The sequence below is a fragment of the Copadichromis virginalis genome, linkage group LG14 (genome assembly GCF_057382275.1).
Source record: "Copadichromis virginalis isolate Kocher_CV1m ecotype Utaka linkage group LG14, C_Virginalis_male_GT1.1, whole genome shotgun sequence".
NCBI classification, from domain to species: domain Eukaryota; kingdom Metazoa; phylum Chordata; class Actinopteri; order Cichliformes; family Cichlidae; genus Copadichromis; species Copadichromis virginalis.
In genome coordinates this window covers 24613689-24631915 of record NC_140631.1, presented here as the reverse complement: position 1 = coordinate 24631915, position 18227 = coordinate 24613689, and the positions used below count along the sequence as shown (strand labels likewise).

The 18227-nt window shown below is 38.1% G+C and overlaps 1 protein-coding gene and 1 long non-coding RNA gene across 3 annotated transcripts; one reads left to right on the top strand and one right to left on the bottom strand.

Moving 5' to 3' along the window:
• The first annotated feature begins 852 nt into the window (after window positions 1-852).
• LOC146694011 (uncharacterized) lies at window positions 853-3640 on the top strand. The gene is made up of 4 exons (XR_014914850.1): window positions 853-1623; window positions 1992-2144; window positions 2457-2544; window positions 3126-3640. It is a non-coding gene; the product is annotated as an uncharacterized LOC146694011 (long non-coding RNA).
• Window positions 3641-5033: 1393 nt separating this feature from the next.
• On the bottom strand, window positions 5034-16614 carry scn3b (sodium channel, voltage-gated, type III, beta). 2 transcript variants are annotated; one of them, XM_085430066.1, is made up of 7 exons: window positions 16426-16614; window positions 15840-16068; window positions 13641-13816; window positions 13310-13538; window positions 10652-10790; window positions 7929-8012; window positions 5034-6061 (listed from the first exon to the last, which is right to left on the bottom strand). In XM_085430066.1, exons 2-6 carry the CDS (start codon window positions 15892-15894, stop codon window positions 7949-7951), a joined length of 663 nt encoding a protein of 220 aa, XP_085286192.1. In that variant the 5' UTR covers window positions 15895-16068; window positions 16426-16614; the 3' UTR covers window positions 5034-6061; window positions 7929-7948. The 2 variants fall into 2 exon arrangements, with proteins under 2 accessions (XP_085286192.1, XP_085286193.1); XM_085430067.1 differs by lacking the exon at window positions 7929-8012 and having other exon boundaries at window positions 15840-16614.
• Window positions 16615-18227: the final 1613 nt, after the last annotated feature.

Genomic DNA, 18227 nt, shown 5'->3' with positions numbered 1-18227 from the left:
GGGGTTCCTGTCCTATATCCTAACTCCGTTGGTATTTTGTTCAGCCACAATGGTTCATCGGAGTCTAATCGCCAAATGCATTAATTTCACCATTCCATGCATCATTTTCACGCAAGAGTCTCTCAATCATTTTAAAACAGATTTAAATAATACTTATTCTCAGGTGCTTTCCATTCTAGTTGAACAAACACAGTATTATTTAGGGTTGTTGTTTGTTTAGTGTTTTTGTTTTTTATGTGCTTTAGAAATAAACTTTGACTTATCTCTAGCTGCTATCTTTCTGTCACAAATAACCCCTAACACGTGTCTCCACCCACTCTACCACTCTTCCTTTTTCTTGTGCTCCGTTTGTTCTTTGAATGGTTGACCCCAGGTATTTAAACTCATCTACCCTCACTGCGGCTGCACTACGCACCTTCAGCTTTCCAGCCTTCTCCCTCTCATTTACACACATATATTCTGTCTTGCTTGAACTGGCTATCTTTCCTCTTCTCTCCAGAGCACACCTCCACCTCTATAGGCTCTCTTGCACCTGCACCAGATCAGGTTTGCCAGAGGTGGCCCACACATGGGCCAGTTGCAGACACACTGGTGGTCCTATGCTGGCCCATGTAATAATCAAGCCATGTAAAAACAACATGTGCCGGAACATAATAGTGCAAAAGTAACATGACTGGACTGAGTCTTATATAGCGCTTCTTTATTCTCTACATTTGCCTAATCACACATTTTCTCTAAACTGAGTGGTTCCTAATTACATTCATAGTCTTGACATGGAAACTGGGGGAGCCAGGGATCGAACCACTAACCTTCCAATCAGTAGGTGATCTGCTCTAATGCCTGAGCTACACTGAAAAAAAGGGACTGGCCATCTCTTGGATTTATGTAAGCATCTTGCATGTATTTAACACAATTGCCTCATGTTTTAAAGATAAATGTAACTATATAGTGTAAAAACTACATGATATGCAGAAAGGGTGTATTAAATTGTTTATATCATGTTCAGGTGAAGTAAGTCAATAAGATAGCAACGTTAAATCTCGTGAAACCACGCGTGATTTCATCTCGCGGGCTTTGGATCGTGGTTTAAAAAATGCATCCATCTCAGTCAAGTCGAGCAGCCAACTCTACGTTTTTTGGTATGTCTTGATTTTTTGAATTAATATTTACCATATTTCAGCCAAATGTAGTTAAACGTCTAAAGTGCCGCCATGTAACATGCTAAAAAAGAGCCGTTAGCTTATTTGCTGTTTTATCTGTTGTCAAAGAATTGGCGCTTTTTCATTTGAATTTGTCTTTGGCACAAGAGCCGTAATATCACATTAAACCTAATTACGAGGCACTCATAACATAATTTGGTTTTCTGTGTGAATAGATTTGTCAACTGACTCTTCAGTTACATTGTGTATTTACTGCACCGTGGTGTTAGTGAGATTTTGGACATTGAACAGCTTTAGCTAATATCATCAGCGGCATTATGCTAGCTTACATCCCTACCCCTCCTGCCCTCACCTGCTGTCCTTTTGTTTTTGTTTTTGTTTTTGTTGATGCACATTGAGAGACCACATCTATTCTGCATTTCACCAGGAGTCAGCTGATGGATTGTGGGTTCAAGGTGTTATGGTAAGAAAGTATATTCTATTTTCGCTTAAGGTTTCTGTAACTTAATTATAATAGGTTTTTTATAATTATTAGGTGCATGCATACTCAAATAGACCACCCTATTAATACAACTGAGAAATCCAAAATCTGCCATAGGTTTAACTTATACCTGTATGTATTGTCAGAAAGGTGATTACTGGACTCACATTAATGCACACTTGAACTAAAATGAGGTTGTAACTTGTGGGTTCTTGGGTTGCAAATCAGAAATAAACATTTTTTTAATCCCATAAGATCTGGAAACACAGTTTTTATTCAACAAAACATTACTGATTATTAACCAAGCACAGTGCCTGCTGTTATTTCAAAATAATTTTATGTCATTTCAGATGAAATGCAGCATTCCAGTGCATCCCAACCATGCCTTTACAGTCAAGGTTTCTGACGGAGCTGAGTTTCTCTCTGACAGTCTGCTGAAAGTGTTTGCAAAGTGATCGGGGGAACAGGGCACAAAGCTAAAGGATGTAGCTGCCATGATGACAGTAAGAACTTTAAAATTCTTTAACTACAAAGTGTATATGTATTGCATTAGGTCAGTAAAAGATTTTTATGCTGCATCCATTGAAACAGTCAACTATTACCTGTGAGTACTGATTCCACCGAAAGGATGCCATAATTTTCGTCATGCATTTACTGGCCCACTGAGAAAAATTGATCTTTTTAAAAAAATAAATGTTCTGGAAACTATATATCCATAAAGTTGATGTCAAACAGGAACTTTTGGTCTGGGATCATTTTCTTCTGTGCTACTGAAAAGTTCACAAATCTCTGTTTTCTTTGTTATAATACTTTAGGATGACATTAATGCTCAAAGGGAGTCTCATCAAAGTGCTCCGCATCTGTGTGAAAGACAATTGCAACATCTTGGTGCAGGAGTTCATGGTGAGTGTTTTATGAGTAGATTGTGGCTTTGCAACATTTAAAAATGCATTTAGTTATCCACTTGATCCTCATTGGACCAGTTAGGACCAGTAGTCCTCTTTAATAATTTGAAGTTCACATGAGGCCTGGTAGTGAACTCAGCCGCCGGCCCTTGAGGCCCCACCCCTGTATTAGGGGTCACATCAGTGTGAAAAAACTTTAAATTTGTCATTCTAGTGAACAAAGGAAAATCCCACCAATATTTACATTAGCTTTTGTTTGAAAAAAAAAAAGACCAACAGCTAACCAAATTGTGGGGCTGAAAGTCTAAATTCTAACATCTTCTGAGTGACAAAACCTGGATTTCTGATGGGCCGGTGTCTTTCTAAGAAAAACTAATGTAAAGCATTTGAAATTATGTTTTTCACCCTCTCTTAGAAACTCTGTTAGACCATGAATGGCAGCATGGCAGGCCACTCTTTGGCTATAGCTATTTACTATGTTGCTTGCATTGGTTTAAATTACTCTAACATTAGAACTGGTAGATTCAAAAGAGATGAGCTTAAAAAGGAATCTTAAAGAAATGTTTTGTGTTTAACCAGGACTTGCCTGAGGCCACTGCACAGATTGAGAAAACCACAATGAACATCTGTCTCCAGAGGATGCACCAGGCAATGACTTTTCTGACGTTGGCATCATCATCGAGGGTATAGTAGTTCTTCAAGATCTGGATAACGTGACCTTTGCAGTAGCCATGCTGTTTGGACCTTTTTTATTCCTTCAATATGAGTTACCCATCACAACTCTGCTACACTTTTGAGGTGATTCAAAGGGTGGTAATGGAGTTGGAAGCAACTCAGCTCTCAAGAAAAGCTCACAACTAAGACAAAACTGCTCCTGCAACGAAGCTCACTGTTATGCATGTGAGGTGACCAGCTCTAGGTGAGAAGACATTTAAATCTCACACTTGTTCTGCTGCATTTTTGAAACTCAATTCCAGGAACAGATCGCAGGGTTCATTTTTATATACACTGCAACTGCCATGAGGACGAGCCGTTTTTTTGTTGTTGTTGTTGTTTGTTTTTCCTTTTGCTCTGTACAAGTTCTCTGTTTGGCAGCATTTTTTAAATTTCTCTTTGTATTTTTTCTTTCTTTTACTAGTGAAGAGATGTAGCATGAACAGTTATGCAGTCTAAATATCCCATATGGGCCGTGTGAAATGGTATTTTCAGTTTCATTCAGTTGAAGTAAGGAACGTTGAATATTTCTAAGCTTGCTGTTTTGAACCAAGATGTCACAGTATGATCAGTGCCGTAATTTTTGACAGTCACTGTATCAATGTTATTTTTGCATCTCTTGAATAAAGGTTTTGACCTGCAAGTGCTAATTTCTTTAGTTATTGGGGTAAAATGGGTAATGTTAATAGGAAGGTGTTTGCCAATTCAGTAACCTAATTTAATGTTAATGGAAACTAACATTACCTCAAATTGTTTAGTTATAATTGTTGTTTAACTGAATCTTGACGTCAGAGGCCTTAAATAGAATGTTTTGTATTGTTCTTTCCCAACATTTTTCAAAAGAAAGAGTCTAATTTCTTTGCTGTGATTGATTCCAGAGAACACGGAAGAACTGACATTATTTAACTGTTGGTTTATATAGATTCAGTAGTGGAGTAATGTCAGTTTAATTCTTTACCTACTGTCAATGCAGTGAAATTAGACATTTTGTTTTGAAAGGTTACTGGTGGATGCCAGCAACCATCTTGGAAGAGAACAATATAATCTGTTATAAGGCCTCCATTTGAAAATTGTGTATTTGATACTAGAATATAATAGCAAAATGTAATTTGAAGATAACATAGTATTTAAGTGACCAAGTAGTATTGGGTAAAAGTTATTGAATGGTGTTGGGATAAAGTGAGAAAATTGTGAAGGATTAAAATATTTCAAGAGCTCAAATTACTTCATCAAAACATGTTTAAGTCACATTTTATCAACACAAATTGCACAGGTTTATTGAACATGAATAAATTGTGTTAATTTAACTCAATGGTTTAAGTTGCTGCCAAAGCAAAACATCTGTGTGCAACAAATGTCCACCATTGAATTAAGTAAATCCAACAACATATTTTTTTCAGTGTACAGCCACTCAGTGGTAAACATGAGTAAACCCTCACTAGGTTTTGGATAAAGTGGACACTCACAAACCTGTTAATTTGAAACGTTGGCCATAGCAGTATAGTATTGCAACATCGTATTTGGGTCTTCTAACTAAAATAGGAAAATAGGAACATAAATAGTGCCATCATTGCCAGACCTGGCAGTCAGAAGTGTCAGCTTGATGCCGGATCCGGGCCAGACCTGTTTTCTGTACTTACTACAGCCCTGCACATCCCCCTTATTCTGGAAATTGGGTACCAGTCAAAGTAGTCCGGCCCCTGAATATGAATAACTTTAAATGTCACAGTATTAGTAAAGGTTTTCAGTCAGCAACAACAGAAAAGCTTTAACACAGATTGTGGAATCCATTGTATTTGATATTTAAAAGCAGCTCACTGAAACATGGCATATTTTATATGTGTAACAGACAAAACCAACATGGTGGAATGAATCACAAAGTATATAAAGTTCTACAGTGCTGTATTATAGAAAGAGGCACACATTTAGTCTCAATAGCAATGCTACTGTAGAACAGCAACAGTCAAAGCATTGAGTACAAACTTCAGATTAACTGTATGAAGCAAGACTTGACCTATAGAATATACTTCAAGACCAGAGCTCAGTGTGGCTATGAGATTTTTACAGAGGAGAGTATAAGAAATTTATCAGTTCAGACCAGCTAAAAGTGTGTGATTTGAAACAGTATTTTATGCATATTTGCACTCCATTTTTGTATTACACTTCATTTTGTTACAGCAAAAAAAAAAAAAAAAAAAAAGACAAATGCAGGCCCCATACAATATAAAAGCTGCACATTTTAGTTTCCTTAAAAAGACTTTTGGCCAATACAAATAAAACTGTGACCCAAAAATCTCAGCATGGTATAAAATTGTAAGAAAACTTAAAAAAAAGAACTGAAAAAGTAGTATATATTCAGTATACAAGATGTACATAACAGACTAGGACATTTTCTGGGATCACATCTGTTTATAGGTCATATAAATCACAGACGCACTACTAACTACCAAGAAATTCTTTAGTTAGTCCGCTCACTGCTCTGTCCAAATGAAGAATGGCTTGTAATTCTCTGATAAAAAGTGCAGTACAATGACATTTGTGTTCTTTAACCTGATGTAACTGTGAAAGCACTTGATTTTTAGAGACGCCTTGCACAAAGGTTAAAAAAAAAAACACTGGAGAGGAAAGGCAGGAGAAAAACTGAGCACTTGGACATTTTTGACTGGCTCCTCACAAGACACAGTCGATACACAGGGGCAGTCAGTTGGCAGGATTCCCATCGCTGCCTGGGAGTAATCATATCTTCATAGTGACACAGATAGGGTTGATGAAACCTATGTCCCACTGTTATTGGTCAATACCTAAGGAGAACAGAAAACATGCTTATCCTTATCCAGTTTTACAACACCACACATTACTGTGCAAAAGCTTTGAGCTTCCCCTCATTTCTTTATATTTTTTTCCTCCAAGGTGCCAGACTTTCCTTGGTAAAGAAGGCTCGGCAGCGCCTGCACTTTTTCCATGTCCTGAACCAGAAGCTGCTGCTGTCCTTCTACCGCTCCTCAGTGGACAGCGTGCCCTCTTCCTGGTGTTTGGAACGCAGGGGCTACTAAGAACAGGAAGGCTGCACAGAGGGTAATTAACACCACTCAAAAATAATTGGCTGCCCTCCGCCACCTCTGGAGGTCAGGTCTTTTGCACTACTTCCAAGCACTTTGTTCTCTTCTATCATTTTGTATATTGTACATTCCTCTTGATTATATAAATTTCTCCTGTTTGTAATTTATTCCTGCTGTCTTACTTATAATATTATTCCTTCTCAGTTGGCGTGGAGCACCCATAATTTTGTTGTACATGTACAATGACAATAAAGGGGTATTCTATTCTATTCTATTTTTAATTCGGTCCTTGAACATCAACATTTTCAGAGGAATGTTTTCTTAAGCCACTTAACAATGACATTTGAATCATTCATAAAAAAGACCCCTAGTTCAAGGGATGGACCAGTCTGTGTTTTGTCTACATATAACATGACACGAAGAAATCCAGCAAAGACCTGACACAGGAAGTGAGATCAGAATTCAGTTGATCCATCTACTGTTCACTGAAACCTCATCAGAAGAGGTCTCAGTGGAAGGGTTGTTGTCAAGGATGGGGAGAAAAGGCTGAGGTCTGCCAAATTACAAAAGAACTGTACTGAACTGGCAACAAGGCAATGTCAGTAGGCATGGAGGAGGTCAAGAGAAACAATGAGTGATTGCAGCTAAAGCACAGTGGAGGCTCTGTCATTGTTTGGGGAGGCATTTTAGCAAGCGGTATCTTGTCAAACTTGATGGTATTACAAATGCAAAAAAATACCATCAGAGTTTGATCCAACATGCAATACTATCAAGAAATTGTCATGAAAATGATACCAGACATGCTACTAAAAAAAGCATACGTGAATAGGAAAACACACAATGACACACTTTTAGTCATGAATTCGCCTCCCCAGAGCCTGGACCTCCAAGTTATTAAAGTGTGTGTGTGTGTGTGTGTGTGAGGGGGCATCATCTTGACAACAAACAGAACAAAAGGCACCCAATGTCCAAAGAACAGCTTTGAAAGTCCTTCAAGAAGCCTGGAGAACTATTCCTAAAGTTGCTTAAATAAATGACAAGAAAGCTTGTTTAAGAGTTCAGGCTGTTAAAGAGTAAAGATCAAGTTGGTCAAGTAAAGGTAAAGTAAATACCTGCATCCATTTTCCAATTTCCTTGCAAAATGCAAATAAATGGTTCAAGACTTTTGCACAGTACTGTGACACCTACATCCTAAACATGCAACTGTGCATAACATTCAATGTGCTAGAAATCAATATATCTAAAATGAACATGCTTACATTCCCCACACTTTCAGATACTTCATTCAACACTGCTTGCATTAATTATGTGCAATCGTTCCTAATGGAAAATCATTGAAAGTGGGACAGATTGGACACTGAATGGTGACTGAATAAAAATGGAGGATTCGTGATTAAGTGAGGCCGTTTTTTTTGTTGTTTTTTTTAAATGTCAGAAATGAAAGCCCCTTTGAAGGGGATGAGAAAGAAGGGCACAAGGGGTGTTGAAGCAGCAGACTCCTCCACAGAGCTGCACAATTATGAGTGATAAAGGTACAAACACATGAATTGAAAGACAAGGGATGATTTCAGTGATTAGAACTGGGATGAGAGAATCACATATAAAATACCGTGTCATTGAAAACCACTGTTATTCTGTAACAGGAGCGGCTGGATTGTCTTTCTGCTCAGAGGGAATGGCTAGGTAGTTTGTCCTGTGGGCAGATTGGCAGAAAAACAGAGGAGTGTCTAAGACCTGGTGCTATGGGCCTCTCTAGCACCACACACCACAGCTACTTAGTGCTCATGACAGTGCAACAATTCTGAATTTCCGTTTTGTTTATTGAAGCGTGAAAATGTGACTCTAATTCACAGAAATTAAGGACTGAGTTTTACCAGATAAAAAATATCTAATCCGAGCAGTGCCCTAGGGACTGCGTGGAAGGCACATCAAGATGTGCAAGATGTGACATCCTAATTCAGCATTTTACAGCCAACCATCAGCATGTTTAAAAAAACAAAACACAGTACTTGCACTGAATATGCTCCCAATTCAAAAGAGCTGCACTGAAAGTGTGCAGATGAAGAACACTTTATACAAGTGAAACGAGTTTTGTGACTGTAAGCACATTTCAGAAATAGCCTAATTTAACTCTTTGACAGATCACATCGTTGCCTCCTATCTTCTCCTTTAGGGACATGACTAATACGTTCTCAACCACTAATGTATCACAAAAGGTAATCTCAAAATGTCCTACTTGTGCCACATATGGCATTCTTTGAGTGGGTAGACCTTCTGTGTTGTCATAAGGGTCACTAATGGCTAATGGCCAAAGCCTATGCAGTCTTTCAGCTACAGGTAGTGACAAGGCTACAGTATTACAGCTGAGAAAACTCAGATCTAATAGTTTTTTGAGATTTCTGAGCTTTTTGACTGTTGCGGTTGACTTTAAATTAAAAAGCTTCTTTCTTTTGCTTTACAACTTTTCGTTTTTGGGGGTGTGGCACTGTTACTTGATAATGAGAAGGTCCTTTCTGTGTCTATGTGTTTCCTCCCACAGTCCAGCGACTTGTAGTTCATGGCATTAGGTTAACTGGTTATTTTAAATTGCCCAGTGTGCGAATGGTTGTATGTCTTTCTTTGGTTCAGCGTGTCCCATTTCCTCTCGCCCTACGACACCTGGGCCGGAAGGAAATGGATGGATGGAACTTTTGGTTTCTCCTATATTTCCGATGGTTCACCAGAATCAGTGGAGCCACTTGTATTTAATTCATGGGGGCAATTCATTTTCCAAACAAAATTAAAAAAGTAAAATTGTTTAAATTGGAAATTAAAAGTGTGATTGAGACACAAAAGGTCCCCAATTCACAACTAGGAGAAAACACAATGCACACCGCAAAAGAAGAAGAAAATTCAAGCTGCTGAGGACATCGAAATGCATAAATCTTAGAATATCAACAGATAAGAAAACTCAGAAAGCCTTTGAATCAGGTTGCCTTGATATTTTGAATTTTTGGAGCATTTTATTTTTTGATAATTGGACTATTAATTTATCTGTCAATTTGTCTACTGTTCATAAAATTGAACCTAAATGCTTCAGGAAAACACAGATTGTAATACCTACTTTGTAAAACTCAGCGACCAAGAAGTGTCAGAGTGATTTACTGCTATTTAAATTAAACCATATTAAAAAACAATACTGATTACAAAATAGCCCCAAAGTCCGTCTATCTGTCTGTGTGTCTGTCTATCTGACAACACTGAAACATTGGCCTCACTGGCCAATAATGCTGTAATTTTTAATTTTGTGCTTGATTACATTTGTCACTACACAAATATGAGATAGTACATGACTGTTTTCTAAAGTTTGAAAACTGTGAGAAAAGTTCTGCATTTTAATTCTGCCACTTCCAATAACTCTTAATTACCTGTTAGTGCTAATAGTAAAATAGAAAGCCAATGAATAACCGAATATTTTTAGAGAAGTTTAGTTTCAAATTTAGTTGAAAATATAGTTCTTTGAAATATATTAGCTCACAGAAACACTTCACTATTTATTATGTTGTAATATGTCTAAACCCTGGATATTGGGTCTTGTGAATATTCAGCAATGTTGTGCATATTGTGCAGTACGTGGACTTAATCTGTCACTGAAGGAAGCAGATGTAGTGTAGCAGATTCAGTAAGTGTTTGCAAAATAAAAATAACCGGATCAGCACATGCATGATTGCTCTCTTCAGGACATAAGGTCACTGTACAAAAGTTGTAACTGTGGGTTGTGAAGGTTAGCTGGCACCACTAAAATCCAGTGGGAGCTGACTATAAAGGTGCATTTGGGTCTTTGACATTACTGACAAGGCGATGCAAAATGCCCGTCACTGATGGAGCTGAAAATCCATCACGGATGTTAAAAGGTTGTTTAGAAAAAAAGAGCAGTCAGCAGTTTAGGTAAAAGACAGATTAGTGTTGCAGGAGGGTTACAAACTGATGGACTGAATTACTTCTCTGTCTGTGTGTTTGCCCCCCTGCCTCATTCCTTCACTCTCAGTCCCTTTCTTCCCCGATTGACTCTTAAATCTCATTTCCCTACCCACCATATTTTTTAGATTTTAAATTACAATTATGTAACCAGAAGTCCTAAGCAAATACACACTTACAGCTATTTGTGCACTTCCTTGGTGACTTCAGACTTTCAAATTAATGTAAACCCACTGCTGAGTTTTGACTCATAACGCATAAATATCTGAAAATGTGACGTCATGGTTGTGTTCAGGACACACGCTGTTTAAATTCGCTGTTCAGTCACATCCCTGCTAACATTTATCTGTCTGTGCATCTGTACATGAGACTCACGCTGTGTCCTGGGCCTGCTCGTCAGACTTGGAGATCTTCCTGTAGCAGTAGACCATTTCTACCAACAGCCAGAAGGTCAAGAACACCAGCAACACATACATCATGATCTCAGAGTAGATTGCAGTGGTGTCGTCACTGGCTGCAGAGTTAAAACAGTGGCAAAGCACATGTATTATTCATTATGCATGCTTCCTTGGAATACCGCGAGCAGAAAAAAGCAGAAGAGACCTGATCTTGTACAACACTGCTGATCCACAATCATTTGTCATACATAATTTTTTAATGCATTGTCTTATGTCTTTCACTGAAGAACAAATCCAATTAAACAAATAATAAATATGGTTATGCAGCTACAACAATAAAGCAAACAAAGGTGTTTTATTCAGGAGCATCCTGACTGTAGATACTCTTAAAAAGTGATGCAGAAACTACTTCATGTTGCATTCATAATATTATGGCCATACCTGTAATATAATGAAAAAGACCCTACAGAGTTAAAGGTACCCAGTGGAGATTTTGCAAGGCTGCTTTTATACCACACATTTCCTAACAGTGTTCACTGTTTTGTTGCAGAGCTTATCTTGTTGTTACATATGTGTATGCAAACATCTCTATCGAACATTCGACCTAAATCTGCATATAAAAACACTAAATCTCCACAGGGTATCTTTAAGTATGAAAATAGGATGAATATGCAATGTCACAGAGGTTCTCAGAGCGTGAAACATACTCTAACTTTAGAATCTGTCATAAAAATAATTGCATGCTGTTTTTGACACCAGAACGGCTTTTGTTCCTTGTAAACAATCCTCTTCTGCTCATTAGCCATTCTGAGATGCTTCTGGAATAAGTAATAGCACATAAATCATCCAGTCCTATTCTAAATATTACATACTTAATATACACTGAGATTAGCTGCAACATTAAAACCATTCACAATGCCTGCTGGGATTAAATTCTGCGAGTCTTGTATACAACTATGACGCTCTTCACCAGCATAGACATTATAGAACTACACAATAAAACTAATTAAGAACGAGCCCAAGGCACTGCCTCCAAACTCCCTCCAAATTAACCATGCAGGTGAAGAACGAGAACAAGCCCCACCTATGGAGGCACCATCCTGCAGGTACTAAGGAATCTGCTGCTTATTTATTATCGTGAGACAAAGGCACCCCCAGAGCAGGCATACAAAGTACTCGACAGGTGGTTTTAATGTCACTGCGGTTCAACAGATAGTTTATTTTACTGATAATTCAATATCCAGTCAGTGAAATCAAACAAATATCTTGTTTGATATCTTGTCAACATCCTGTTGAAAATGCTTTCTCATTTATTGCTTTCTGTCCATTGTTTACAATGGAAGACCATTAGAACAGCATCCCATTAACAACCCATTAAGAGCAAGAAGAGGGATTACAAGCAAGCGGAAGCTGTTTCAAAGTGCACATGGGCACCTTCGGCTGTTAAAGAAAGTTTTCCTTTTATTGTCCTTCATTTGTTTTCATAACGAGTGACTGTGAACCACTGTGTCACTTAGTGTATAACAAATTCCAGAAAGCCTGCTGACCAGACAGCTGACAGCTTTTTCTGATTTGATTCAGCAGCCCCAGCAAAAGGAGAATATTAGTGAAATATAATCCCTTTGATGGGAAAGCATGGATATGTCAGCCACGAAGTAATCCATTCTACCACTATGGATGCCATTACTGCAACATTAATGTAACCATGGTCTAGTGTACAGTGCACTAGCTGCAGGCTTTTTGAAATCTGAAACAACTGTTCTGTGAAATATGGAGGACAGGCTGTGAATATAATAAAAACAATCTAACTGTACTCTATTCTTCAGTCTTCTTTTTGTGGGTGCAAACTCTTTAAATCAAACTAGCCTATCGCCTGATAGCTCACAATATGTTATGTGCAAGCATATATAGAAAATGTAAGGTTAGAGAAATGGGGAGAGTTGAGTAATTTCAAATATACGTAGGGTATATTCGATTAAGGTGGAACATGACACATTCAGCAAGCCAAGCATTCAGGAAGCAGAATACATTACCCCTTATTATAGATAGCAAAGTAGCTGGTTTGAATTAACACCTTCACTGACAACAGAAGAAAGCTTTGATGGACAATAAAGGCAGACAAAACAACACACAGTTATTCCTTTTAAACCAGTGCAGTCACAAGAAAGGGGGAAAGAAGGAAAGCGGTGCAGTTAGTGGCAGACTGCGTTCACACACACAATATTAGATGTACTATTTTTTTATCTACTGTTGGTGATTTGTGCAACATAAATAAACATAAAACACAGACTAGTCTTTCTCTCATCTCAGTGTTAAATGTGCAGGTCTACAGTGGAATCGTCACTTAAGGTGTACTGCATTTGCAAACTCTTTTCATTAAGTGAGTTTGGAGAATACTCGTTAACAAAAACAAATCTGCCCTGTTAATATTAGAGCATGTGGGGAAAATGGAACATACACAAACTAATGCTGGGAAGATATTTGAGAGAGAGATTTTTCATCATATCAGTCATTACTAGCTTTTTAGTTTCCATTTATATTTGACTTATTTCGTGTTACTGATGTGGAAAAAAGAGCTAAAGTTGAGCACAGGACACAGGTGGATAGCGTGCAAGAATTTTACATTTAGGCATACCTTTCTCCTTCACAGTCAGGTTGATGGTCTTGTTTACTTCGAAGACTGGAGTGTATAGTTCAAAGTCAAACAAACGACGAATTTCACAGGTATACAAACCACTGTCATTATGGGTGACATTACGGATTTCAATGGAGACCTCTTGTAAGTCCTTGCTTCCGTTCCAGTTTAGACGGTCCTTAAATGGATTATCGTCCACATTGGAATTGTTAGTGTTATATTCGTATATCTAGGAGAAAGGAAAAGTGTGCAGGCATTAATTAAATACACATACAGTGTGAGCAAAATCACAATGTGCTAGATCATTTACAATAACGTAGAAACAACTTACAAGATATGAAATATTTTTGCCTTTTGTTGGACTTGGGGTGTAAAGCCATTTTACAAATGTCTTTACGGTGACCTCCTCCCTCTTCAAACAGGAGATGCAGGTCAACTTCATGGCTTTTCCCACAATTGCTTCTGTGTCTGACTGGACATCGACACATACCGGCATGCACAGGTGGACTTGAGAAGCATGGAAAGGTTACATATATTTAGTTTACCGCAATGTAATTGTAAAAAAAAAAAAAAAAAGAGAGAGAAAAAGAGTAGAAAAAAAGAAAGCACACCCTCTTTGGTTTCACACATAAGAATATAATTAAAAATAATCTCATCCTTAGCAGGTCTTTAAATTCAACAAATACAACCAAGATAAACTAGAAAACATGACATCCTACACTGTGTCATTATTTCCTTACAAAAACTAATCCAAAATGCAGAAGCTACGTGTGAAAAACAACATACACTCTTACTGCCTCCATATGAGTTAAAAGGCCAGGTGCTGCAAATCAAACATACTCGATTAATTGATCATCTGGAGCATTCAGGCGTGAGTTAACACAAAGCCAAGGAAGAAAGACATCGGCAATGGAGAAGCAACTGTTACTGTCCATCAATCTGGGCAGGGTCTTTTCTTAACAGTCTGAAGTCAATCATTAAATGTTAAGATTATTTTAAGACTACAATGGCACAGAGTTTCTTTCCCACTGTCAGGTGCATGCTCAAAGGGGGGTTGTCTGATTGTTGGGGATTTCTCTGTATTATTGTAAGGTCTTTACCTTACAATATAAAGCACCCCGAGGCAGCTGAAGTTATGATTTGCTGCTATATAAATAAAAGTGAACTGAAAGGAAAGTGAATTAATTGGTTCTATAAGCTACCGACTGCTTCTTTTAGCTTAGTTTTTGGCAAATCAATAACAGTCTAACATGTACTGCTGTACATGTTAGGTTCTATTTACCTAATTTTAAGACCTGGTAAAGACTAGATACACTTTTGCTATATTCTGTTATCTAAAACCTTAGAATTGGGTTCATTTTCAGAGGGTTCACCTTCTTTTTACCATGACCATATTTTTTTATACATGAATGATGTGACAAGCTGAACCCACTAAACATTAAGAATGTGCTTTCCAAAGGTTTAAAATAAAACAAATACTTATGTATTCGATTTTGTAAAAATGTACTTTCTTAAAACTGACCAACACAATGGAAAGAGGAAACAAAATATATAGTGTATTTGTTTTTAGGTGTCAAATGTCCCTTTAAAGATGCACTTATTACTGATCAAATTCCAAGCATTCTGTAGAATCTGCCGCGATGCATCATTTTTTAGTTATTCATAAACACATGCTAGAACAGTTTTAATGCTTTGTAATAACTTAATGACCCACTGATGTGTGGTGGTCATCGGGTCTCACACTGAACCCAATGTTGAACCAGATGCAAAGTCAGTGAGCATTAAAAAGATAAACTGGTTTATAAAGCTCTGTGGGCCATTGGAGACACTTAAGTCACAATATTGATAGCAAATTCAAGCCCTAATGATGGCCTCTGCCCATTAGTATTTACTAGCAGTGGGAGGAATAAATGGATAGAGGGAGTGCAGAAACTGTGGGTAGTGTAGGAAGAGGGAAATAATACAAAAGGGAGGAGCTAATTGAAATATAAATGCATTAGTGGTAGAAGAATATTGGGAGAGGCGTAGGAAGTGAGTAAACATATGCAAGAAAAAAAATTCAGTGGATTATAATCACAAAGACACATTACTTGTGTTTATGTGACTGGGCCCAGTGCTCTTATATAACCCAAAGCCCGCTGGGCTGACAGTGACAAACATTGATTCTATCCTCTCTCTCTTTTTTTTTAAGTTGAGGGCTCACACAAACACATGGAAACAGAGCAGAGAAATAGAGAGGAAGGCATGAAGGGGACAGAGGAAATGGGGAAAGTGAAGAAACTTAACCCCAGTGGCCTCTCTTCAATGATTCTATTCATTTCCCTTAAATGCTGACAACATTAAGCAGTGAAGGGCTCTGCAGACCAATGGGACTGCTCTGAAACTGGGTTTTGAGTTCACAGCTTCCTGTGTGGTTCGCAAGCCACTGCCAAGGCCCCTGATTACTCATTGTTGTATAAAAACGTACGATAGAAAATGATAAGTCCACAGTCAAACAGGATATTTTGACATCTTGCAGAATTATACTTACCAAGATAAATCAAAAGTACCAAAGTTTGCCGATGAAGCTTATATTGCGTTACCATATTCAGCTCTTTGTGGAGCTGCTGGAGGACAGTATCGCTTTAACTTGGTCTTTTTCTCAAGTAGTCTTCACACGAGGTCTGGTGTGAGACAGAGGAGTTGTTGAAAAGACTTCAGGACCACGGACAGCGCCTCTTCTCGGCCGATAAGAGCGCAGGTAACTTTCCTCTTCGTGTCTGAAAATCCACGCCAAGAACTCTTAGAAAAGACGCGTTTCTGATTTACACATTCAAAAAGGGTTCTTCTTGGATTTTAATCGTTATTTTGAGGCGCTCATCTAATAACCGAAGCGTTCATATAGCCCTTAATGCGCAATTCTCATTTACACAGTAAGAACTAAGTTCATCATTTCCTCGACTCGGGGAAATAAACAAGTCCGTGATGTGAGACGACTACATGAGTGATCCCACAGTTTCTTCGCGCATAACTGCTGTCACTGAGTACGGACCCATCCAGAAACACCGCGGAAATCTTTCTAGAAACGGGCGGATAGCATCTGGAACCTGTGGATTCTCAAAAGCCGACGTACTCACTTATTGTTGCGAGATCTGAAGTCCTGATTACACACATGCAGAAAAAAGCATCGAGGCCAGTTCTCTCATTTCACCCCTCAAAGAATAAGCCTACTGACTGTCAGAAATCTGTTTCCTCCATTAGAGATGACTGATGACATTTCCCAGCCGCGGCTCAATGTCTTTGTTTTTCAGCAGTCACTTAGCGCTGGCAGGGGCAGAGGGTTTGATACGCATGCGTGAGTCACTCCCTCCTACGCTACAGTGTGCAGGACCACATTATTGTCACTTGGGTAGGCCTAACCAACTCAGCCGGTAAGCTTGTTTGCATTTGCTTAAATATTGACTAAACAAAGCTCAGCGTGCAGAAACACCGCGTGCACACGTAGAAACCAAAAAATGCAAATCAGTCCTAAGAATGAACATTATATGAAGGAATAAGATGACACAAGGCTGTCTTTGTCATGTGTTACATGAGCTTGTTTAGAAGCTGGAAGTAGAGTTTCTTCTTAAGACATTTCATTAGTTACACATCAGTACCTGCATTTCCTGCCCCCGCCCAACCAGTGAAGAAGTCTCACAAAGATTTTTATATGTCCTGATACTGTGTCATTGTTTTTTTGTTTTTTGTCTTTTAAAGTGAAAGATCTTGGATCAAAACAATGCTGATTTCTTGGTCAGTGTTCCAGAGTGAAAGATTTTGTTCCAAAGTGTACAGAAGCACCTAACAAACAGCTTAACCAACGTCAAGGTGATAAATGTGTACCTATTATATAAATATAAGTCTATGTAGGTCTGTCACCACATCAAACTTTATTTTCATGGCTTTTTATTCTAAAGAAAATGTAGTGATTTTCAAGACTGACAATGCTAAAAAATGAAGTTTAAAACCGAGTCAGTAGGATGCAGTGATTCACTCGATTCAGGCAGGGAAAAAACAGTCCATCACACCACCTGCACCAGAGAGAGTACGCAAGTACCTGCTTAAAAATTGCACTTTTTTCTATCAATAAAAACCAGCAGGGATTTGACTCAACTGTAAAAACTAAAAGAGGTGACAAGGAGACAAGGATAAATATGTTTTCCCGCTCTGCAGACCTGAATAACATCTAATATTAATACCAACAGACTTGCCTGATGGATGTATAAAGTGCTTTCTGTTGGGCAACCTATTGCAAACTTTAATATACTGCACATGTATTATCTTAAGCATAAAAGTGCCAACAGCTGGTTAATACTTACCAAAAAAAACCTCTTACAAATCGCATTACTAATCCAGCCATTGTAATTAGAATTAGAAAAAGATTTATACATCTTGTTTATTTGTTTATTCTTTATTTCTTTCAGGGACTATGTAAAAAAATACATTAACATATTTGCATAAAGGGAAAACATTTTTGTACCAGATTTAGATTAGTAGCTAATTTCCATCTGCAGTCCCTGGGCAGTAAAAAAAAAACCTGTAAGATACAATTAAAAATCAATCAGCAAAGATGCACACAAACACACTCAGTTACTCACATATATGGACACACACACACACACACACACCATAACAAATGGTAAACAAGTATCAAAATTGGCAGTCACTGAAATCACCAGACATGCTTCCTCTGTGCTTTGGTACACACGAAGGAAACCAAATCCTCTGAAGCACTGACCGAGACAACGGGGTTGCTATGACGTTAAAAGAAAAGCACTGAGATAAATCTATGATACAGCACAGTCTGAAAGAGCCATAATAATCTCACTGTGACATCACAGTATTTAATTTTGCAGCCACTGCATCTGGAACAATAAGAAGATTACCGCCAAAGGAAAAT

Coding starts and splice junctions, on each gene's coding strand:
- scn3b (XM_085430066.1), bottom strand. CDS start 15,894: ATGGTAACGCAATATAAGCTTCATCGGCAAACTTTGGTACTTTTGATT. Junction 13,539..13,640: donor GCAAAAATATTTCATATCTT/GTAAGTTGTTTC, acceptor CCTTTCTCCTAG/ATATACGAATATAACACTAA. Junction 8,013..10,651: donor GAGCAGGCCCAGGACACAGC/GTGAGTCTCATG, acceptor ATCTGCCCACAG/GACAAACTACCTAGCCATTC.